Here is a 23,552-nt window from a genome sequence, read left to right as displayed (position 1 = left end):
GCTCCCGTGTTTGTTTCACCACAAACACATTTTATTACCAATAATCATTTTTTCCTGACTATAAACTATTTTTTTGTTGTTGTTCATTAAAATAAATGCGTTCACATTGAGCTCACAATTAAAACGAAAGCATCCCCAATTCCACACGCGCGAAACACATTAGAAGGAGACATAAAAAGGACAAATTATGGATTATTTTGGGCATTTTTTGGGGGAGGATGGCAAAAATGTGTTCTAGCCATAAGGCGCGATGGGATCGATTTTGTTGCGCTGATAGACGGACAGCGCCCCTCTTTGGCAACACTCATTTTTCCCCCTCCCACTTCCATGAGGTGCCAAAATCTCGACGTGGATTTTTAGTGGGGGATAAAAGCCTGTCCAAAACTGGCGTTGATTTTGCTTATTTTCATTATTATTATTATTATTATTATTATTATTATTATTATTATTATTATTATTATTATTGCGGCACGCCTGTTTGAAATGAGTGCTGGACAATAGATGAAAAGGCGTTATTGTGTTTAGTGATAATTTAATATTATAGTAATAATAGCAATAGTAATAATAACTATAATAATAATAATAATGTGTTCTGTAGTGACGTCACACTCAGTGACCAACTTAATTGTGCGCACTGGTGAGTTGTGTCAAGGGCATGAGTGTGTGTGCGTGCGCGCCATTTGCATTTCCATTCTGCTGTGGAAATGATGAGAGACTTTTTTTTTTTTAACCCGCGCGCGCTTTCGAGCCTCGCGGCGCAGTCTGTGGGCGAATTACATTTTAAAAGAAGGCGAGAGAAATTAAATAAGAAACCGAGACCACTTCAGGGCTATTAACATCTAAAATATCCCCTGGAAATTTCCACCGAAATACACATGACCAGGAAAAAAAAAAAATACCCAGGGTGCCATCACTCTCCTGCAGACCCCTCCTCCTCAACACCCCCCCCCCCCCCCCCCCCCCAAACTTCCACACCAATCCAATCGTGGTGGTGTCCATCAAGGCTTTGTGGAGCTATCCGGCACTGATTTAAATAAAACTTGGGTGCGTTTCTTGAGTGATGTCAAAGAGGGAGAAGGCAATAAAAAGTGATTATTCAGCCATAAGTGGAAACATATTAACTTGAAGGCCAAATGAGGAAGGTCAAAATTGAAATAATCATAAGTGGGTGGGTGGGGCTATGGTCACACATCTATTGGATGTAACAAACCTCAAACGTTATCTGGAATACGCAGCATCTCTCAATTTGCAATTGCAAAAAAAAAAAAAAAATGGAGGTTCGATAGTGTGTCAGAAAAGTTCCAGGAATGGTGTCAAAATGATTCAAACCCAAACTAAAAACACATCCAGATGTGTTTGCTCTATGAGAAGATGTGAACCTCCAGACCAAGAAGAACATGCTCAGAGCAAACATTCTTTTTCTGGATCTTCAAGGGGAGCCATTTTGAAGATGCTGACAATGTCAAGCTGATGAATTCTTGCAGGGGTGCATGAAATGAGGCTGGCAACATGCGTTATGATCTAAGGGGAAAACTTGTAGTTTGGATTTGAACTCTGTCTTGGAACTATTCTGACCTACCTTCTACATCTTGAAAGCGAGTCAAATGGATTAATGACACTTTTTTTTTTAATGATGCCTCCATGGAAAGGTTTTTGGTTGGGGGAAAAAAAAGTGAGTCTAATGACACAAGAACACAAGTTGTGTTTTTTAAAGTGTTGGCGGGGGGCTAAAACAGTCATTTAATTTTGGCCAACTCCAAAATATCCATGATTGAAATTTATGTAAACCATGTTAGTTAACACAACAAAGCAAGCAAGTTGTTTGCTCCAAAACAATTTGCTGAGTTGATTTTACTTCTTTTGTTGTGTAGAGGGGAAATGCAAGAGACAATTAGTTATGTAAGCTTTTATATTTTGTGAAATATAGGAAAGGGAATTTTCACAAGCACAAAAATATTTTAGCGAATTGCCCAATTCAAAATATAATTGAAGTTTGTTATCTTTAAAATTCGAGTTGACTCATTTTTACACTATGAAGAGCCTTTTTTAAAAATGGCATTCACGTAACAGTAAATCTATAATATTGTCTTCCTGTGTAAGAATTCATCATTTCATCTCGATACATCATTAACAGTAATGTGGTGCTATTGAACTTGCCTCCTCCTGAGTGTGTGTGTGTGTGTTTTTTTTTTTTTCCGGTGATGTAGCGCGACTTCTAACACTCAGCGCCAAACGCCGAGGTGCCATTTTATTAACAGAAATGTTAATTGTGATGTCACCAGAGCAGGAGTCAAGGTGAAAACTGCGCTGGAAAAAAAAAAAAAAAAGAAGACAAGTGTACGCTAAAAATAATCCAGCAGCACACAATGATCCTGCAGAGTCGTTTTAGTAGCAGGGGACCTTTTTTTTTTCCAAGAGGTAGAAAAAGAGGAAGTCAGTGAATTGGAAAGCTGCATTTTTGTTGTTGTCTTTGTTTCAACAGGCCTTGTTTTTCCCCCCACAAATTGTATAATGCTGCTCTTTGTTTTACACGCCACGTGAATTTTCTTGTCTTGAGCGAGCACACACACCAAAACACTCAGAAAAAAGTGATCATCCTCCAAAAAGCAACGCCCTGGCGCTCACTTGGACTTGGCCTACTTTCCAGTGGGAAGGGGAGCGCCGTTCCGTTCCGGGGAGGGGCGGCCGCGGGAGAGTGCGGAGGATGTTCGTACACTCTGGGAAAGCGAGGGAGAGTGATGCGAGTCAACGTGGTCGACCTTCCCCGAGTTCCTGCTTCCTGGCCTCATTTCACGACTGATTTCCCAAAATTTGGGCCTACTCTCGACATGTCGTCTATCTCGAAGTATAAAGTCAGATACTAACTCAAATAATTTGTAGACTCCATATTTACCGATTCTACATTCTTTGCTGGTTTCACGCTCCCAACAACCAGAGCCCTGTTTAATACAAGTGTGTTTCTTTGGCGCCATCTTGTGGCGGTTAACATATAATTACAGTCCAGGTTATAAAACAATGGAGAAGAGAAATTAGATCCCAAACCACACAAACCTCTTGACCTCAAAACGTCGGTACCGTCCTTAAACTGTCGACCCCCCCCTTGGCATTCTTGTTTGACTTTGCAATTGAGAATCCTACAGAAGCTTAACGGCCGAGCTAAAAAGGCGGCCAAACTCCAGCGCGGGATTTCACTTGTCAATTCCTGTTGGATTTGAGCAGCATTAGAACGCACGGCGCACGCCATCTGCTCTGCCTGTTGGTCGATAACACGACAGGTCTTCGCTGACGCTCGTCTGAGTCTTGAGGTGGCAGCTCAGGTTACACAACACCCGGGCCGAGAAAGGGTGAGACGGGCGGGACACGGGGAGGGGTGGGGGGCGCTATGGAGTTTGACTCGACAGACTTTGGGCGAGGAGCGTCTTGATAATCTGGGGCTTGGTGTACAGCGCCTAACCAAATGTCGACATCTGCGAGGGTGCGCGCGAGGAAAAGCTCCTCGGAGGAAGAGGGGATCATCATCTTAGCTCTCCTCACCTTCAAGCGAGCCCATCGGGCTTTAAAAGGCAGATGAAGAAATCCTAACGTAAACACGCCGAGTCCGGTTTTCAGCGTGCGTGCGACACCGAGTCGAAGGGGGAGACCTTGGCGGATCGCTAAAGGGCTTGACTTTTTCGTTGCCCCTGGATGTAAACAATCATGTATCCGCGTACGTCACACGTAGTCAAACTTATTTATTTCCAGTAACACGTTAAAACCAATGCATCTGTGTGGGTATGGATGTGCTGAGTAAAGATAGACAGTGGTGCCTTTAGATTTGCCTACCCCAGAAATGTATAGAAATACCTTGAAAGAAAAATAGCACTTGATACTATTGCAAAAACAAAATTTTTCGTGATGGCAATCCTCTTTCAACCTGTTTTTTACGCCTACAGAAATAGACGACTGAAGGTTCATTTTATAATGTAGTACATCTTTGATTATTTTAATAGATGATACATTTTTAGTTGGGAAAATAATTAAGAAACTACTATAAAAGTACGCAAAGGGAGTATTTGAATCGGATATTTCAAAATTACGTATCGCGCGATTAAATGAGTGACGGCCCGCTCCCCCAGGCCGAAGCTTGGACACCACCGATATCGAGATATACTTTGTGTATGCGTGAGCAAGTGATTCCACTTGGTCTTTTGCGCCACGACGTGCGTGAAAGTGACTTTGACTCTCCTGAGGAAAAGTTTGAGCATCTGTTCCGTCGTGTACTCTTTGTCGAGAAATGAAATATTGAACCGATTGAGTGCGCCATGAATGTTTCACTGGCACGATGCCGATTATACGGAGAGCGCCACTTTACACGCACGACCCGACGTGTTGTTGTTGCCTTTAAGTGCGCCAGATTAGCGCGCCGCAAAGCATTCCGTTCAGTTTAGCGGCGACATGCTCCTCTAACAACAACCACGACAACACACACACACGTGATGGCGACGCACGCTAAAGTGTTTGTGGTCATCCTCTGGTGTTGAGATAATTGCTAACCTCAATATACAGACATGAGAACTGGAGGCTTTATGAGACTTGTGAAAAAGCAATTTGTAGAAAACACACTAATTAGAGGGTTGTTTTGACAATTTCCTACCAAAAATAATTAGCGAAACACCGACTAATTTGCAGGTTACTGAGTAGGATTTCCCACAAAAACGTCATCTGTAAACACAGACTAACTTGTGGGTAATGTCAATATTGTAAATATTGTAGTATTTAGTTATTTCATAGTAGTTTACACAAAAGGTAGAACACAATAATGTGTGGCTTAATTTGTAATTTGTAGAAATTGCTAACAAGATGGATTCTGGATGCTAACCACGTTCTACTCACTAGCGCGGCTCCAGGCGCTCACGTTTGCTCCCGATATCTCGATTGTTAGCATTTGGCTATCGTGAGCGAGACGATAAAATGGTGTCGTGAGTAGCCTTTTGTGCGTCACGCTAGGAGAGTTCCGTCGCTAAAAGGGAGGGACAAAAGCCAGAAGGCGCCACGGGTATAAGGTTCCGCCCGGCGACAAAGGCCAAAGTTTCAACTTGCAGGGCGATGGCTGTAACTTTAACTGGAATCGTGCGGATCAAAGGCCGGCGAACAAAGTGGGTGGAAATGCCGCGGGAGAGCGTCTGCGCTCCCGTGAAGGACAGCTTCAGACCCCGAGCCCACCGATGCGAGCTAATTAGCGACACTGTTTTTCGGTTAAAGGCCGGGCCCTGATTCCACATTAGAAAGCGAAAAGCTTTGTGTCTTAACGGGAAATCCAACAAAGGCTGATTAATTCACAACCGCCGCGAACATGGTCAATTTTGTATCGCTTGTGAAACATTCATCGGGCCTCTGCTGTCTTTGGGAGCGGAATTATTCAGTGGCGCCGGTTCAAATGAGAAAGGCGGCCTTGGAAATTGCGCGAGGCTTACGGCGAGCCATCAGGTGAGCTCGCGTACAATGCCGACGTGTAACCTTTACACTGCGCTTGAACTCGCGCATACAAGTGTTATGAAAGGTCCCTGTGGCGCCGCGCTCTTCTCACACGGATTTGACGACTTGCCACTTTATTAGCTGCTAAGCCCCCACCCACCCCCAAACGTGTTCCGTACAGGGATGGCGGCGAAGGGGGGGAGTTATACGTTATGAACCGGGATTCTCATTGTCTGCTGGCGTTATTAGAAGGAAGAGTGCAGCACTCACTTCCACACACACCCCCAATCGAGCAAACGGTACCCCGAGAGAATAGGCCGACTGTTGGAAAGCGAGCTACAAGTGCAATTTAACCCTTCTTATTTACAATGTGATGGTTTTACAAGGACATGCATTCTGCAAAGGATCCGCGTCTAATATTTCTCCTCAGTGTGATCTATTGATTTTTTTTTTCCTTCTTCTTCTTCAGAATATATTTGATGTGATGTCCAATAAGCCTGTGGAAGTCTGTAGACACAAAACAAAAAGTCAACATGAAGAAAAGCTCGATAGATTGGCTGCACAGTACGACAAAAACACAGTTAAATTAAATTAAATGTTACATCAAGTGTAATCAAAGAGGCGCTGTGTGATACCTAAATCGGGAACGAGTTGGTGGCCTTCACTGTCATCATCACAACTTGTAAAAAGGAAGGTGAAAGGACGGTTGAATAATAATAAATGCCATACTGCCATCTAGTGTACAAATTACCACACTGTATGCAAAATATGACGTCACAGTCAATTCAACAAAACGCTCCCTAATTACACCTTTTATTACTTTCAAATCAAAATAAATATTTGGCTAATATTATAACTCTAGTTTAATACATAGTACTCATCAGATATTCATAAATTAAACAGATTAATATTTGCAGATCTTTATAAATGTGTTTTGCTAGTTAACAGTCTTGCTTTGACAAGCTAATCAGAACCGAAAGATGTGAAATCTGACACGTCGAATAAATATTTAGAGGGAGCCAGCAAACGGCATTTTTCAAATGAAAAATGTAATCACTTTGTCATACAAGTAAAAATAAATATTATGTTAATACTCGTTAAACATTCAATGGTGTAATTAGTTGGATCTCAAAAACTATATTAATATGCTTAACAGAAATTCACCGCTAGTATAATAACGTTAAAATATTTTTTTTTTTTTTTAAAAAGTAGTTTTCATAACAACTGCAAACATGCACACGTAAAATAGAAGTCAACTGCTTGTGTGACGTAAAACACAATACACATAAGTGACAAACCAGCTAGCTCGTTGGCAACTAGCATTAGCATTAGCATTACCATACGGTGACATCACATATGATGACAGATTGATGTTTTTTTTTTACACTTTCGGCTTGGAATGCCAAGTTTGCGCTGTAAAATAAACACACCTGGCTTTGTGTTTGGGGTTTAACGCTAGAGTGAGGAGAAAGTAGAAAAAAAGAAAGAAAAAGGCTCACATGAAGGGTAGAAGCAGCGGCGCGTCCTCCGCGTCTGACCTCCGGTGGTCTGCGCATGCAAATATCAAGGACCTCAAGCTCACTCATTTGCCGGGCCTCCTGGCTTCCAGATCGCCAAGGCGGACGGATGCTATAGAGACAACACGGCCAAAATCATCTAAAAAAAAAAAAAAACAAGACTGTTGAATAATTAATTGTGTTTGTCTTTTGCTGCTTTGTGTGTGCTTGGACACAGCTTCATGCCCCTAAGCGCAGCAATGGTTAGTTTTAAAAACTGTCTGATGGACCAGGGAAGGGTCTGTGTGTTTGTGTGTTGTGTGTGTGCAAGGTCCTCTGTGAGTTTCCATGTGAACAATTGTGTATGTCAAGCAAGAACAGAAGGGGAGCTAGTGTATTTTATAGAATTAATATAAACTGCATTGAATTTTTCAGTTGAAAAGATTTTTTTTCCAGTGCATTTACGATGCCCATTAATTATTTGAGGATATGCACTATTCACGTCGGTCCAGTTCAGCAAATAGCCTGGAGTTGAATATACCCATAGGGTTATGTTATACTGCCCCCTGGTGGCCGAGGCAGGACAGCAGAAGGCATAGCACAATATCAATTGAATTGATGCAAAAACTATACAATATTATATTGTGCTATTTGAATTTTGGGAGAGTCCTGAACTGATTAATGACATTCTCATTCAGTTTAATGGCAAACAATGATTTTAGATACACTTTTGGTCACGGAACAAATTTAACTTGTATCTCAAAGCACCACAAACATGACTCATTTGTGGTTTATACCGCTAGTTTGAAAATGCAAATAGAAACTGACCTTGTGGTTCTGTAGGAGAGCGCTTATGTTTGATTTTTCTGAATAACTAGCTACCCAATATAAAACATGTCGAGACGTGTGAAACATGCCTGGCTAGCTTTTTTTTTTTTTTAACCCAGTAGATAAAACATAGACAGTAGGTGTGCTGTGTCTAAGAGATGCTTTCAAAAAGAAAAAAAAGTCAATACCTTCATTTTGCCCGCGCTGGTAATGAGCCATATTTTGCTGGGAAAATGGCGCCTTCTCCGGAGGCGTCGTGTCTGCCGAATGTGGCCCTGATCCTGGATGAAACAGAAGGCTCACCAATCAATCTTTCCAGGTTGCCCACAGCCAGAGAAAGCAGCTGCAGCACATGTTTGCCCAGCGCCACAGCGACACGTTAACATACGGCCGAGTGCGGGGAGCGTCCACAAGCAGCCTCTAGCTGTCTTATAATGAATTCCCGCCGGGATCGGGAACTATCAGAGTCGGTGGTGTTACTGGAGGCTCGGAATAAAGTCAACACCTCTCCTTATACCTGATCAAGCTGCAGCGCGGTAGCCCAGTGAGCCAGCGAGCGCGATCGCTCACAATGCACACTGAACTTTGGAGAAAAGTGAGGACAAAAATACAATAGAGGCGGCAATTAGGAAGGAGCGCTCATTAAAGCGTTAACCAAAAAAAAAAAAGTGCGCTCAGACAAGGTTGCTGGTGTCCCCGTGCTGATTCTCGAGGCTTTTGTTTGAGCAAAGACATTCAAAGCAAAAGTTCACGGCCCAAATTTTGGATGTTGCTTTCAAGTCAAGTGAGAAATCTCATTTCTAGTCTTTACTAACAAACCTCTTGATAGCCGAGTCAAAATGAAAATGTTGGTTAAAATATATATGCTTTATTTTTGCAGCTTCTTTTAGTGTGGTAGCAATACTAGTTCTCTGCGGAGGATAAAGAATGTGTGTATATGTTGAAGCTCAGAGTGTAGAAAGTCGATTAAAATGTACGTATATATTACACAGTGGATGAGCTAACGCTACTCTGTGGACCAGACAAAACGCAATGCAGCTCTGCTTACCAATTAGCCTATTGTGTTTCTTAAATACCGTTTCAGAGAGTGAAGATAAGCAGCTGGGCCGTAACTTGAGAAATAAAAACATAGAATGTTCAATATTCTTTTCAAAATATTTAATAACCCTTTCTTAAGAACTCTTTCTGTGTAATGAAATAAAACACAACACACAGAATGTTTTTCTTTACCTTGATGATTTGTGTAAGTATTTTTTAAAATATTTTATTGAGTGATTATCGTGAATTTTCCCGCTGTGACGTCATACCAATAACGTACTCAGCCCTCAGGGTCATTTGAGGAGCGTCACCCCATGTGCAAACATTTTCTGCATTGTTTTATTTTCTCCACTAGGTGGTGCTCATTGACTGTGAAATGCAAACGCTTGCACTTGTCCTGCAGTGACCAAATTTAGTTTGTTGAAATGTTATTAATAATCACTCACGCAGATGTATTGTTTGAATCCCTGAGAGTGTACAGACTCAATTTTTGTCATTTTGTATAGAGAAGTGTAATAATAGAGTGCCCCTATTTATATATAAAAAATCGAGCTAAAGTTTTATTTACTCCAGTATTCATCTGACATTCATTTTTTGCGCTGAACTTGTGAATAACTAGCTGACGAGGTGCGCGCACTGGCCGAGGCCGTCTTCACTATGGACACATTCTACATTTCTTTTTTTATCCACTAGGTGGTGGTAATAGACCCGTAAAATACAAATGCTTGCAAGTTGTCATAATATTTATGTATTCGTTGTCGCTTCTTGAATAGAAACAATACATCAAATTGACTCCAAGGGAAGTTGACTGCAAAATAACAGCTACAGTTATTTGGGGAATATTTATTGAATCGCGAACGTGTATGTTATTGGCATGTTATCGTGGTTACATTTTGTTTGTTGTACTGTAGTAGTAACAAAAGTCACTACATTTTCGTGTAGATGTGTTATTTGTGCACTCATACTTTCATAACTGTAAACAAAGACTGTGTTGTAGGTAACGTCAAATTTACGATTTAAAAAAAAAAAAAAATCAAAATTCCAAACAAGCCAACTTCTTCCCTCGGTGATGCTGGAGTAGGATGCGCGCGCGTGAGGGTGGCATGCGTGCATGACGTCACCGCTCCATGTCCTGTGCGCCATTTTGGAAAGGGGGAGAGGAGGGGGAAAAAATCACGGATAATTTGTGTGGTCTTGACAGATCCCGAAGCCCCGGCGTTTCGCAGCCATCGTGGATGTTCACCGTTAACTCAGAGCAAGCCGCGCGCGTCGATTTGGGCATCGGACGCGCCGTGTACAGCCAAAAGCGCTGCTAAATGAAGCAATGGCGGGTGAGCTACATTAGGGGAGATGGGAAGCAAAAGGATCCACCACCTCGCTTAGCTCGTGTGTGTATTTGTGTGTATGTGTATCTATGTATTTGCGCGTACGCGTGGATATGTGTTTGTGTGTGTGTGCGCGCGCGTGAGATGGCCCTGAGTGTCTGCAAGTTAGCCGACTAAGCTAACTAGCGTGCTAGTTGTCAAAACTATCACTGTCAAGTCATTTTTGCGGTGAAACGCAACACACTGTCACGACAAAGCTGACACGCTTCTCTCTTTTGTTCCCTTCCAGGGGTTGCAGGAGGAAATGATTTCCAGTGGTGTTTCTCTCAAGTAAAAGGAGCGATAGATGAAGATGTTGCGGAAGGTATGTGGCTAACGTTAGCTTGGCTAAGCTAGGCTAGGCTAGGCTGGAAGAGGACAGCCAGCCGCTCTTTGGCACTTGGCGTGGGTTAGTTAGAGGCAGCCGCCGGTATTGCCGCGGCTTGGCTACGGTAGCGGAATGGAGTGCGTTTGTGTTATTGTGTGTGGGAGGTGCCGTTTGTCTTGAAACGGAGTCACTACTGTGTGTGCGGCTAGCTAGCTGGATGCTACACGGCGGCTAAGCTATTAAAGGGGGAGCGCCTGTGGATGTGACGTCATTGCACTGCGCCCATAAATCGTGTGACATCACGTTAGTGTTCATTCATTCATGTAATGTATCTATGTTAGCGTATACAGTTAGCAAATATTTGGCTTTATATATGGATTAGAAGGGGGAAAGTAGATTCGTGTTATATAACACTATTATTAAAATGAACATTTAATTTACAGCAAGCAGGAAGCGAATGAGACAGATATCAAGGTGTTGCCTGTTGGACTGTAACAAGTAATTATTAATGAAGCTAAAATCGCCATTTTGTTTGTGGTTCCGTAAAATTAATACAGTCCAGTCTATTTGGCGCTTGAAGTGGTTATTTCCTGATAACCAAAAAGTACAACAGTTATACTGCAAGTTGCAAGAGAGACTGGAAGAGTCACAGAAAGGCAGAGAAATTTCTGTCTTGCCAAGTGTATCCATTAAAGTAAATCCATTGACATGGAAGGGTTGAAGTAAATAAAAAGATTTCCAATCAGTTGAGTGGAATTGGACAATTTCCTTTGGTGGTAGCTCACAAGATTTGACTGGACAACTTTCTATAATTTGTACATGTACCACGCTTGCGTCCAAGGATGTTTGCTTTTTTATACAACCTAGTTGCCATCGTCATCTGTCTTTTGATCTGTCTTAAAACGAACGTGACGTTTGACCTTAGTACAGGCCGGGAGATTTTCATCCCATCGCTGTAAGGTCGTGAAAATGTTGACACTGCACTTCTTTGCTTTCATGAATCTTTTTGACATGCAGGTCAAACATGAATACATTTTGCAACCACTTTTGCAATTTTTGTCATAGACCTTAAATGTACAATTTCAAATGTAAATAATACTTGTTTGTTTATTCTTTACCAGCTGTTTTTGTTGTGAAGAGAGGGATTTTTTAGGGCATGCCGCTGCAACTGAATGCAGATATTTTTACACATCATCACAGCTTGTGTCTATTTTTAGCCGACATAATCTCCACGGTTGAATTCAACTATTCGGGAGAGCTGCTCGCTACGGGAGACAAGGGCGGCAGAGTAGTGATATTTCAACACGAGCAGGAGGTACTTCAATTTGTTCCAATTTTCCAGAGCGCTTAATGCATTTGTCAAGTTACTGACAGCAAATTGTGTTTGCTCTCTTTTGCTTCACAGTCTAAAAATCGTCCTCACCTACGCGGCGAGTACAACGTTTATAGCACTTTTCAGAGTCACGAGCCTGAATTTGACTACTTGAAAAGTTTAGAAATTGAGGAGAAAATCAATAAAATTAGGTGGCTACCCCAACAGAATGCTGCTCACTTTCTCCTTTCTACAAACGGTAAGAAATCACTTTTTTCTGCTCCGTCAAATGGCCGTCACTGATGCGAATTTTCTTTTGATCAGATAAAACTATCAAATTGTGGAAAATAAGTGAACGAGACAAGCGGGCGGAAGGCTACAACCTGAAATATGAAGATGGCCGACTTATAGACCCTTTTAGAATCACCTCTTTACGGGTACGTCCACATCTTTTTATTTATTTATTTATCTATTCCCATTGAGCTCGCCTTCACGCTCGCCTTGTGGCTGCCTTGCAGGTACCGGTGCTAATGCCCATGGATCTCATGGTAGAAGCCAGCCCGCGGAGGATCTTTGCAAATGCGCACACCTATCACATTAATTCCATTTCTGTAAATAGTGACCACGAAACGTACCTCTCTGCAGATGACCTAAGAATAAATTTATGGCACTTGGAAATCACAGACAGAAGTTTTAGTATCCTTTTTCTTACAGCTTTCTTGCTATTTCTTGGTGAGAATCCTGAATTGAAGGAACTGGAACCTGCTTGTTAAAGACACCCTGTATCTGCCGGTTATCACCTTTAACCCCGCCCCTTCACAGATATTGTAGACATCAAGCCCGCTAATATGGAGGAGCTGACGGAAGTCATCACAGCGGCCGAGTGCCATCCCCACCAATGCAACGTATTTGTGTACAGCAGTAGCAAAGGCACCATCCGATTGTGCGACATGCGAGCGGCGGCGCTCTGCGACCGCCACTCAAAATGTGAGTAGCCATCGCCGCCCGATATTCCGTCCAATTTTCTTTTTCTTTGTCTCAAACGTATTTGCTGTTCATTTGCAGTCTTTGAGGAGCCCGAGGATCCCAGCAGCCGCTCCTTCTTCTCCGAGATCATCTCGTCCATCTCAGACGTGAAGTTCAGTCACAGCGGGCGCTACATGATGACACGTGACTACCTCTCTGTCAAAGTTTGGGACCTCAACATGGAGAACCGGCCAGTGGAGACGTATCAGGTACAATTATTTTTAATCTATCCTGCTCCCTTTGCAGAAATGTCTGTTTCTTTGGCAATGTCTGATTAAATCTTATTGTGTGAATAAATGTCGTCTCCAGTCTAATACACTAATCTGCTTGGGTTTTTTTTTCTTCTTCAGGTCCATGAATACCTTCGCAGCAAACTGTGCTCTTTGTATGAAAATGACTGCATCTTTGACAAGTTTGAGTGCTGCTGGAATGGCAGTGACAGGTTTGTGCTTTTGTGTCAATCATGGCCTGCAGAATAATTCAATGCTCTTCCACCAGATGGCGTAATCTGCGAGTTAACCACCTTAACAATCACCTCCTCTTTCTTAAAGTGCCATCATGACGGGCTCGTACAACAACTTCTTCCGAATGTTCGACCGCAACACCCGGCGGGACATCACGCTGGAGGCGTCGCGGGAGAGCAGCAAACCGCGGGCCACGCTCAAGCCACGCAAGGTATCCACGGGCGGCAAGCGGAAGAAGGACGAGATCAGCGTGGACAGCCTGGACTTCAACAAGAAGATCCTGCACACAGCCTGGCACCCCAAAGAGAACGTGATCGCCGTGGCCGCCACCAACAACTTGTACATTTTCCAGGACAAGATCAACTAGAAGAGCGGGGACGGGCTTTGGGCGTCCCCGTTTTAGTTCAGCCTACTACGTGTCTATCTGTATAAGAACAAGAAGAAAACAAACGGCCTCGTCGTCCTCCCGGTGAAGAATTTTCGAAAGCACGCGTCTACTTTTTTGGAGGCCGACCCACTAGGTCTGTTTTATTTTGAATCTAAGCTTAGATTGTTTTTTGCCTTTTTGGCATCAGGGCAATCACCAACACCCCCACACACACATACACTCTCATTCCCCTCGCCCCCACCCCCCAGTGACCCAGAAAGCCGTATGTGGGTCTAATAGACGAAGGTCAAACTCTTGAACGTCAATGTTTTTGTTGACATTTTTAACCTTCGTTTCACCGTTTTAAAGGCTCGGAAGCCAACCCCCCCCCCTTTCCCCCCTTCCCTCCGAGAGGTGACGTCGTACCACCGTCTGAAAGGTTTCCGAGCACCAAAGTGCGGATTAGCGGCTGGTGGGGAATCACGTAAAGCCAAACTGTTAACATTCCCTCCCTCCCGTCCGCTGGCTGTGAATCTGGAGAGTGGACTCGATTCTTTTTCTTTCTCCCCCCCTCCTCGCCTCATAACCCCCACCCCCCACCCCCTCCATCAATACAGTGACCTGATTTCACTGACTGTATCTACTCAAGTACACCTTGTCATCCACATAATAAAAAGAAACTAAAACGACAGATGTGTTTTTAAATTTAGAAGTATGTATATTGCTTTGCATGTTTTTATGTTGTAGAGAGGTGGAACATGTCCAGTCGCACCACTGTCTTTTTTTTTTTTTTTCTTCTCCTTTTTCTTGGGAGCAGATCTCAAGCAAAATGTGTTTATTGAACTACTATTTTGGGGCTACCACTGTTGGACAAGCTAATAATGCGTGTGTGAGAGAGCGCAAGTGTGTATGTGTGCGGGTGTGTGTTATCAAGATCGTCTTGACTTGGGGGGTGGGCGGGCTGGTAAGGCACAAGACGGACAAAGGGAATCTGCAGCCTTAATTCCGACTTTCTATGAGTGACAGCTATGCCCCCCTTCCCACCCCAAACCTCATGTGCATTATTTGTTAATTCCTATTTTCTAGCGTGATGGCCTCATACGCCGCTGCTACGTGTAGCTGTCACACGTGGGTGATTTAAGAGTGCCTCCCAATCCAAGGAGTGATGACAGCCCCCATCATCCGTGTTCTCACTAATTCGGGAAGTTCTTCAAAACACATCCACGTGAATCCAGACGTGACGGTTACGATTACATTCAGACAAAACACACCAAGGCATTGTCTTTGTCCGTTGATTCCTAACATGGTGGCAATGTATTCACTTGTTTATTATTTTGACCAAAGTTCAATAAAATTTTAATTGTGTTCATCTTTTGAGCCATTTTCTTTCATATAATTCACCAGGCTGTGTGTTTTCAATTTTTATTAACCGATAATATTTGCAGAGGTGGGCATTTTTAAATTTCTGTTCTTATTTTTGGGAATAGGTTTCGGCTGCATGCCCCACACTCCATTTCAGAAGGTGGCAGCAGTGCACCAATTTGTTTACCAAGGACTAAAAGACAGAAGAAGATGGCCAAAGCATCAACTAAAACAGCTGGTGAAGATTTTAGGATGGTGCATTTTATTCCACCTGGATTTTACCTTTGACTACATGCAACAAGGGATTCAAGTTAAGGTAAGCAACATGGAAAGTCAAACTTTTGGGTGCTTTAGGAATTAAAATTATTGCAGCTAGCCACCAGCATGCCCTGACTGTACTTAGCAAAGAAAGTTGAATGACTTTTAGTAAAATGGCCCCCTCTGCATCACATTTGATTTAACAAATATCAAAACAATTTATAGTGAAGTAATCACAGTATGCTAATGATCCCTTGGATACAAATATTACAAAATAGTACAAATATTTTACCAAGTCTGACCAAGTGGTTCAAAGCAAACGCGTAGGATGGATCTTAAAACAAGCTGGAGGAAACAGCAGAAAGGCAGGAGAGGTCTGAGTGTAAGAGGGGCCGGCGTTTCCCTCATATGGCCCACAATCGCTTGTTTTTTCACAGTGGTTCTTTTCAGTTAAAGGCATGCCGATGTCTCATGGAGGTCCGAATGCAAGGCTTCTCACAAGGTGTGGTGGGAGGCCAGGCGCTTCCCGATGTATATCCTGAAAATAAAGACAGTGGGCCACATGACTTGAAACCCGAACCCTAACGAATCTTACCCGAGGCCGATTGCGAGTATGTGCGAGATGATTAAGGAGGGTAGGAAGAGTTGTAGGAAGTCGGGGGAGAGGACACCGCCCTTCTTCATGACGCTGCTCTTGCGCATGCTGAGCGGGGTGGAGCGCTTGGGGTGTTTGAGCAGGAACTCCCTGCAGAGGAGCACATCAAACTTTCATTGGTGCCAACTAGGGGTCCTGTCTAAGGTCACGACCACAGAAAATTAACATAGTTCCTCATTGACCATTTTGTAATGTTTGTAAACAACAGGGCACATCATGTGGCAGAAAACCATTTGACTTTTGTAACAGTTTGTAAATATAGTTACGTAAAAAACCTACTTTGGTGGATTGTTCTCGGGTCGACTGCACCAGTCCCAGATCCAGTCTGGGTTTTTTTTCGTCATCACCTCCACTTCCTGTCTTCTTTCCTGAAGGTCCTCTTCTGACTAAAAACACATGATGTGGGTTTGGTCACTTTGGAAAAAAAAATAAAGAACGAGTAGAGTGACAATTGCAATGTGACATCAAACATAAAGTTAGACTATTGATTCCTTTCCACTCCTTATGTCTTCTGGCACCATGCTGCCACCAACAGGTCAACTTTAGTACTACAATAGGCATTGCTGTGCTGACCTGTATAACCTCCATAAGCAGCCGAATGACTATTTGTCCCAAAACATTTTCTCACTAAGCCACTTTTGTTTTGTCTGGAAGAAATTGAAGCCTAAATAGCACTTAACGTTCTGCTTTTGGTCAAATCAAGGCAATCTTGATCTTACTTCCTATATTACCTGCAAGCTGCTTCCCCCAGAGCCTCTCCATACAAGGGGGGTCAGTACTCTGCGTGGGCTTGTGAAAAGGGAGCAAAGGGTCAGTGTGACTCTTTATTTCACAACCACTTAGTTCCCTTTTCGGGAGCAGACCTGTTGCATTGCGAGCTTCCGCCTGAGCTGCTCCTGCCGGACTCGCGTTGGGCATCCAGCAGCATGTTCTCCACGTCATCCTGCTGCGTGGACGTGGGCATTACGAGCTCCTGGCTTCCGTGGTGACTGTTGCTTTGTGAGGCTGCAGCACTGAAGTGGGACTCCACCCAAGTACCTGGAAAAATAATGGGGGGGGGGGGGGGGGGATGTAGAAAGAATACACAGCGGTAGTGATGGTGAAAAACTTTTTGTTCTTTTTAATTGAGGGAGTTGACTTAAAATACAATGCAAATCATTAGCTCACAGACATTCTTTTTTGCTCTAATCATCTATTTGCAGACCCGCTCATAAAACTTTAAGACAAATACGAAACATATTTTTGGAGATTTCCCAACAGTTTTCATGCTAGCTGGCTAAATTTCCAAACAAAAGCTGACTTTTCAACATTTTACCTTGCAAACTCTCCTCCAAGGAAGAAGCGTCGTTTGGTATCGACATGGCGCCACTTGGACTCCTCTTTCGTTTTAAGCGTTGAACAAAAAAAAGTTTAAATGTGTCCAAAATAAAAACGGTGGCGAAATATCTAACAAGAGTCGACCAGATGGAGAGTCTTCCGAGCAACGCACAATAACAATGACGCAACCAAGTGTTTACCTCAACGCTGATTGGATAAGGCGGGGGCGCGCTTGGTACGTAAAATGTATGCCCCGCCTTTCCGGGCTAGACCGCGCATGCGCTCCCACGCTTGAGGGGTAAACACTTCCTTTATTGCGTCCACTAAATGTCACAAGCCGGGGTTTGACAACACACCATGACATTTATATGATACATCACAAATAAAATGTTTCAACAGACCACGTCGGAATAAATATTGTGGGTCGATGATGGGAGGCAGTTCTGCGCGTTTGGCTGCAGGTGGCAGTAAAAGATCAGAACCCCCTCACAAGGACATTATTATTATTATTATTATTAAGCAGCATTGCCCTTTTTAGAATATTTGTACTGTTAATATTGTGAGATTATTGAGCTTATTTTTATTGTATTAATGCTGATAGCAGGGTTTCTATACAGATAAAATGTCAATTTATTTTTCCACGTAATTCTCCTAGAAATAGTCATCAATTTAAGAAAACGTGTCTTACGTTATTAACTGAAATAAGCAAATTGGCTTTTTATTATTGTTGACTTTTACCCGTGCATATTAACTTATTTTAATTATTATTCTTGTTGTGATATATTACAATTCCATAGTACGTGCTATCTCATTGAGGCGTATTCAAATTTGAGACGGGCAAATGAAATTAGGTTTTCCTCGCGTGGAGATTAGCGTGACTGATTATTCTGGGAAAACTCAATTATTTCTGCAATTTAGGGAAGCTATTACTTTGAAATGTGTCCTTCTTCCTGCCAGACACGAGCTTGTTCCTTTTGTAATCTACCTAATTGAAATACTCTTTGAAACAAACAATATAACTTCAATGGTTCTTTGCACTGTGCTATTGTGTTGTTTCTGAGGAGAGAAGTCATGCACTCTTAAAATATCTCTTTAAAGGGGAGATGTTGTGTAAAATTGACTTTTTATTGCTCATCAAGTTAGTGTGAAATTAACTAACCAAATCTTTTGATCCCCCCAATTGCATTCAATTTGGGATTTTTACTCCCTATATTACTTTTGGAAACGTAATCATCTGCGCTGAATTTGTTCCAGTTTGAAGGTCAATAACCCAAAGCGTATATACTCTGCAATTTACTATCATCCATCTGTCTAATATGGAAGTCTGAATATGGAAGAGATCCAATAATTCCCCAATGAGAACACCTAACACCTGGAATTTTGTGGCCATTTCCTCCAAAGTACAATAAAGCGGCCTAGTCCCGCATATGGCCAGATGGAAATATGTTGACTGCTCGTGAAATGTCACTATTGTTGATTCAATAAGCAATGCACGTGTCCTGGAAAATAAACAAATAAAAAAACATTTATGAAGCTATAATCCCTAAGCAAACAATTTCATTGTGCTGGCGTAAGTGATTTCGATTTTCATAAGATGCTGTCAGGATGTGTTGCCCGTGACAATAATTAAGTTAAATGTTATGGATGTTTTGTTCATCTCCACATTCTGGCGACAGACGGCAATGGAAACGCAACTGGTGTCTTATATTTGATATCAAACTGAATGCAGCTAACAGGCGAAGAAGGATATGAATCGTTGATTGCATGAGGCATATAAATAGCTTTGTAGAAAGAGGGACGGCAGGAAGTTGGAGCAAAGCAGGAAGGCATTTAGCATCTGTTCCATTCCTGATTAGCACTGACAATTATCCTCCATCGGCTATATCCGGCTGTCTATTGGCCATGCAGATTAATAAGAAGCTACATAAATTTTTTGACTGGTTGGCACACCTGTCCAGTTATTGTGGATCCTCATTAGCAGCATATATTTGATTTTTTTTTTTTAATATTACTAAACTTAAGATAAGATCCCATAAATTAGACTCGGCATTTTCTACTCCTGTTAACTCATTTTAATTATCATTTTTTATTTGAAGTAGGACTTCTCTTGTAACTGAATTTGCGATGAATAATTCAACAGCGACTTCTTTCGGCCAGTAAAAAGCAATGTGGTATAATTATCGGGAAGAGTGGAAAAAAAAATGAGTGTGAAGGAGTATCCCTGAAGGATTGCCTCATTTTCTCATACATGTATAAACACAAGAGTTATATTTGGTAATTTCCACTTCATGTGTGTGGCTTTTGCTCCCACGAGTCCTTAACCTTGGTTTGTTTTGCAATGGATGGTTCTGCTCACACACAAAAAAAAAAAAAAAAACAAGCCAGTGGCCTTATTTTATGAACAAATGTGTACACATGAATTAATATCGTAATTAAATCACTACACAGAACGACAGCTTGTATTAATGTCATCACTCAGCCCAACATGTAAACTGGGTTAAACTCATTTTCGTCTTGGCACAATTGGGCTTCGTCCACATTTTGACATCTTGGAAAAACAAGAAATTGAAGCAAGTAAACAAGCAATCAGCGGTGGAACGGAAAGCAAAAAGAAATAGAAAATTAAAAGGCTGAAAAATAAAACTGGATAGCTACTCCGCCTTCATTCCGTAGAATCAAAGTTGATTATCCGAGCAGGAGGAAGTATGGTGCACTCGAGCGCTCCATCCATAATGAATGAGCCAACATTCAATTAAAACTCCTCTATTCATCTCCGGCTATGATGTAAACTTATTAGTATGGTCTCGAGGCCTCTGTCTGACACCGCGAGCCAGCCTTCATCATCCCACATGTCTGGGATGCAGTCTACGATCTTTAATTCCCTCAAAGTTCAGCCGCCCTTTTAAAAGACACCACGAGAAAATTTAAAGGGACGAGAGCAAACCGCAGAATGCGGAGACGGCTGATTGTGGGAACTTTTGCCAACGGCCTGGTTTTTAGTGACTTTATGGACGCCCTTAAACACTCTGAATAAATCATATTGAATCTGCACACAGTGAAAGTGGACATGTGTGAATTTACGATGCACGCGCAATCAGCCCGCTTGGCAGGAACATAAAATAGAAAGGCATACATATTTCAGCACATTTGGCGAAACAGAACATTAGTTTCAGACAGCTGGAAAAACTACAGTAGGGCTTGAACTGAATCTATAAAAAAAATCAGTACCAGTGAAAAGTTTGAAAGCACTAAACTTTGTCAAGTAGAGGACCGCAGAATGTCATTCGGCAGGCCACAAATGGCCCCCGAGCCGCATGTTTGAGATCTTGCATACCAGTTTCCATCCACACACTGATGCTAAAATGAAAAAAATAAATGTACTCACCTTTTACTTTTATTTTAAATTTCCACTGTTCACTGTGACCCGGTCGGATAAAGTCAGACTGACACAATCAATTAGGACATTTTATTATCACAGTTGGGTATTAAATATAATACTCGTATCACAAATGAAGCTTTTATTTTTAAAGGGGGGGTGTAGACTTTTGTTATGAACCATATATTGACATCATAGCTGTTTCCCATGTCAACATATTAATAGCATGCATGAGCTTCACATACCAGGGTGAAGTCCAACACGTGTTGCGCAATCTTTCTCACTCTGTATTGTTCATGGGAACTCCAACATCGAGACATTTATTCGGCACTGATGACCGTTTGCGGTGACTAATGGCGGTCATATTTTAAGCCTTTAACAGATTGAGTCCAAACATGCGTACCACAGGAATCTCAAACAAAAAATTTCCACGACATGAGTCATGGGAATCATCCCCGTCTTGACTGAGAAGCGCTTTTCACTTTAATTCAGGTTTGCGGGATCGTAAATGTTTATTTGTTGACGTGTGAAAAAGGTGATGTTAGTAGGAAACAGATAAGCTTGTGTGTGTGTGTGTATGAGAGTTAATTGTGTCATCGGCAGAAGGCCCTCCTATTTCCATTTCTTGTGTTTGACTCCAGGGGAGGATTTAATGACATCCTGATATGAAGGCAATAATTCATGATAAGCTGCCTGCAATGATTCCGTGGTCGCCCACGCAGCCCCTAGCTTTAATTTTCCTTTCATCGAAACGTCTCCAGCCTAGGAAAGACAAGTGAGGAGTAAGGTTGGCATCGTTTGGCTTCAATTTGATTTGCCATCATCAGTCTTGTTGCTATTGTGTAGATTGAACTAAAATAAAAATAAAGCCCGTGACGATTTAAACAAATAAAAATAATGCCCGTCACAATTGAGTGGCAAAAAAAAAATTGCAGATATTGTCTGATATTGTCTTAAAGCAAACCACTGTGGTTGCATAAGTGTGCACACCGTAGTGTAACTGAGATGATGCTGTTTAAAATGAACCAATCACGTTCCAATTCCTGTTAAATGGGAGTCAGCGCCGAAGGAGCTTTCCAAATATGCCCAAATAAATGTCAGAGCATCTCGTGGGGTTTTCTTAACATTTGCTTTTTAGCAGAAGCCTGAAGGTTTTGAGCTTCGATAAGATAATGTGGATGAGTTGCTCATGTGATGGGATTTTCTGGTGTTGCAGATATTTTTTGGGGGATTTATTCCCTATTAAGTGACAAGTGCTAGAGAACCTAAACAAATTACAGTGATGGATGAAACATTCAATAAGTAGCGATGAGTTGAAATTTCAACACACATTCCAAAGTTGTGTCCTCTTATAAATCAACATGTGTTTTTCTGCAGAGGATCTTTTTAAAGGACCTGCGGAAGTCATTATTGAAAACGGTATAAATGAGCGGGTTGAGGGAGCTGTTACAGTATCCCAACCAGAAGAACATCTTGAAGAGCGTCTCGGGCACGCAGCAGGCGCACACGGCCGTGAGCGTGTACGTGAAGAAGAAGGGCAGCCAGCAGAGGACGAACACTCCCACCACCACGGCCAGCACTAACGTGAAGCGTCTCTCTCGGCGCTGTCTTCCTTTCCAGCGGCTGGTGTTGGCCTGTGTCTTCTCGACGGCTTCTCCGGGCTTCTCGCGACCCCACTCGGCCGTCCGGGCGGGTCGCCTCTTCTTCAGAGAACACAAGGTTACTTCGTAGCCGTCCGATGATGATTCGTCTGCCAGCTCCCCGTTCACCTCTCCGTCCTCACGCTCCGGGCGTCCGTTTTCTCGTGACCTTTCACCCGGCGGGGCTCTTGTCCTCTGTTTGGCCACCTGGTAGATCCTCACGTAGACTAAAACCATGATGGCGCAGGGCGCGAAGAAGGAAGCGGTGCTGGAGAAAACGATGTACCACTTCTCGTCGTTGATTTTACATTCGGGTCGGTCCTCTTGGCCTTTGTCCTTCTTCATGGTGATCAGCGGCGGGAAGGAGATCATGGCCGCCAGCACCCAAACAATCAAGATGGTGCATTTGATCCGCTGAGGCGTCCTTCTCAAGTTGTACTCGACGGCCCGTGTGATGGACCAGTATCGGTCCAGGCTTATGGCGCAGAGGTGGACGATGGAAGACGTGCAGAAAAACACATCCAGCGCCAGGTAGATTTCACACCACACCTTGCCGAAGAACCAGTAACCCATCAGTTCATTGGCCAGGGAGAAGGGCATCACCGAGGTAGCCACCAGGATGTCGGCGCACGCCAGAGACACCAGGAATAAGTTCTGGGGGGCTCTGAGAGCACGGCATGTGGTCACGGCGATGACCACCATGATGTTGCCGAAGACGGTCAGCAGGATGAGGACACCCACCAGGAGGGTGAGAGGTGCCGAGGTCTGAGCTCCATACAAGTGCCGGGCCACCGCCGTCTTATTGGTCAAGTTCAGGCAGTCCATTGACACTTTTATTGGATCGAAGTCGATTAGCGGCGTTTGGCATCAGTGGAAGCAGTCGTCATTTTGTTCAAGTTCTTCCAGTTAGGGAAAAAAAGGCCAGGAATTCTACTGTGTTGAAAAGAGGAAGCGTTCCCATGGCTCCGCATCCGAGCGCTTTAAAAATAGACGCTGGAAATAAATCATTCAGCACACAGATGGAGTTCAAGCAGATGTTTGAAGCAGGTGTGGTAGACTGGAGAAGAGGCTCTTTTATACCACATGCATGTGACGCTACAAGCGAGGGTGGGAGGGCTCCTCCTGCTTCTGGAGGCTGCTCTGAAGCCTAGTAATGACATTGGCAGTCATTTTGATGTATTGGATTAATATTTACATTTAGTTACCGGAATGAGATTCTAATGAGCTTCAATACTACTGGAAAAATATTGCCTTTATCAAGTTAATT

General features: G+C 42.8%; 3 protein-coding genes and 1 long non-coding RNA gene across 4 annotated transcripts; 1 reads left to right on the top strand and 3 right to left on the bottom strand.

Annotated features, from left to right (window-relative positions):
- Positions 1-1,350: 1,350 nt before the first annotated feature.
- Positions 1,351-8,623, bottom strand: LOC125978902 (uncharacterized). The gene is made up of 3 exons (XR_007485155.2): positions 7,967-8,623; positions 6,954-7,110; positions 1,351-5,961 (listed from the first exon to the last, which is right to left on the bottom strand). It is a non-coding gene; the product is annotated as an uncharacterized lncRNA (long non-coding RNA).
- A 1,296-nt stretch (positions 8,624-9,919) lies between these two features.
- Positions 9,920-15,046, top strand: LOC125978899 (serine/threonine-protein phosphatase 2A 55 kDa regulatory subunit B delta isoform). The gene is made up of 10 exons (XM_049736758.1): positions 9,920-10,147; positions 10,431-10,505; positions 11,726-11,823; positions 11,914-12,079; positions 12,145-12,257; positions 12,339-12,516; positions 12,643-12,807; positions 12,886-13,055; positions 13,197-13,288; positions 13,398-15,046. The coding sequence occupies exons 1-10, from the start codon at positions 10,141-10,143 to the stop codon at positions 13,675-13,677; spliced, it is 1,344 nt and encodes a 447-aa protein (XP_049592715.1). The 5' UTR covers positions 9,920-10,140; the 3' UTR covers positions 13,678-15,046.
- Positions 15,047-15,278: 232 nt separating this feature from the next.
- bnip4 (BCL2 interacting protein 4) lies at positions 15,279-17,464 on the bottom strand. The gene is made up of 6 exons (XM_049736762.1): positions 17,268-17,464; positions 16,816-16,990; positions 16,684-16,741; positions 16,232-16,338; positions 15,893-16,042; positions 15,279-15,835 (listed from the first exon to the last, which is right to left on the bottom strand). Exons 1-6 carry the CDS (start codon positions 17,311-17,313, stop codon positions 15,793-15,795), a joined length of 579 nt encoding a protein of 192 aa, XP_049592719.1. The 5' UTR covers positions 17,314-17,464; the 3' UTR covers positions 15,279-15,792.
- A 3,257-nt stretch (positions 17,465-20,721) lies between these two features.
- Positions 20,722-23,479, bottom strand: LOC125978250 (alpha-2A adrenergic receptor-like). Its single transcript, XM_049735425.2, has one exon. It carries the CDS (start codon positions 23,108-23,110, stop codon positions 21,995-21,997), a length of 1,116 nt encoding a protein of 371 aa, XP_049591382.1. The 5' UTR covers positions 23,111-23,479; the 3' UTR covers positions 20,722-21,994.
- Positions 23,480-23,552: the final 73 nt, after the last annotated feature.

This window comes from Syngnathus scovelli, chromosome 12, assembly GCF_024217435.2.
Source record: "Syngnathus scovelli strain Florida chromosome 12, RoL_Ssco_1.2, whole genome shotgun sequence".
In the NCBI taxonomy this organism is placed as follows: domain Eukaryota; kingdom Metazoa; phylum Chordata; class Actinopteri; order Syngnathiformes; family Syngnathidae; genus Syngnathus; species Syngnathus scovelli.
The sequence above is the reverse complement of the archived record's forward strand: the minus strand, read 5'-3'. Positions and strand labels throughout refer to the sequence as shown.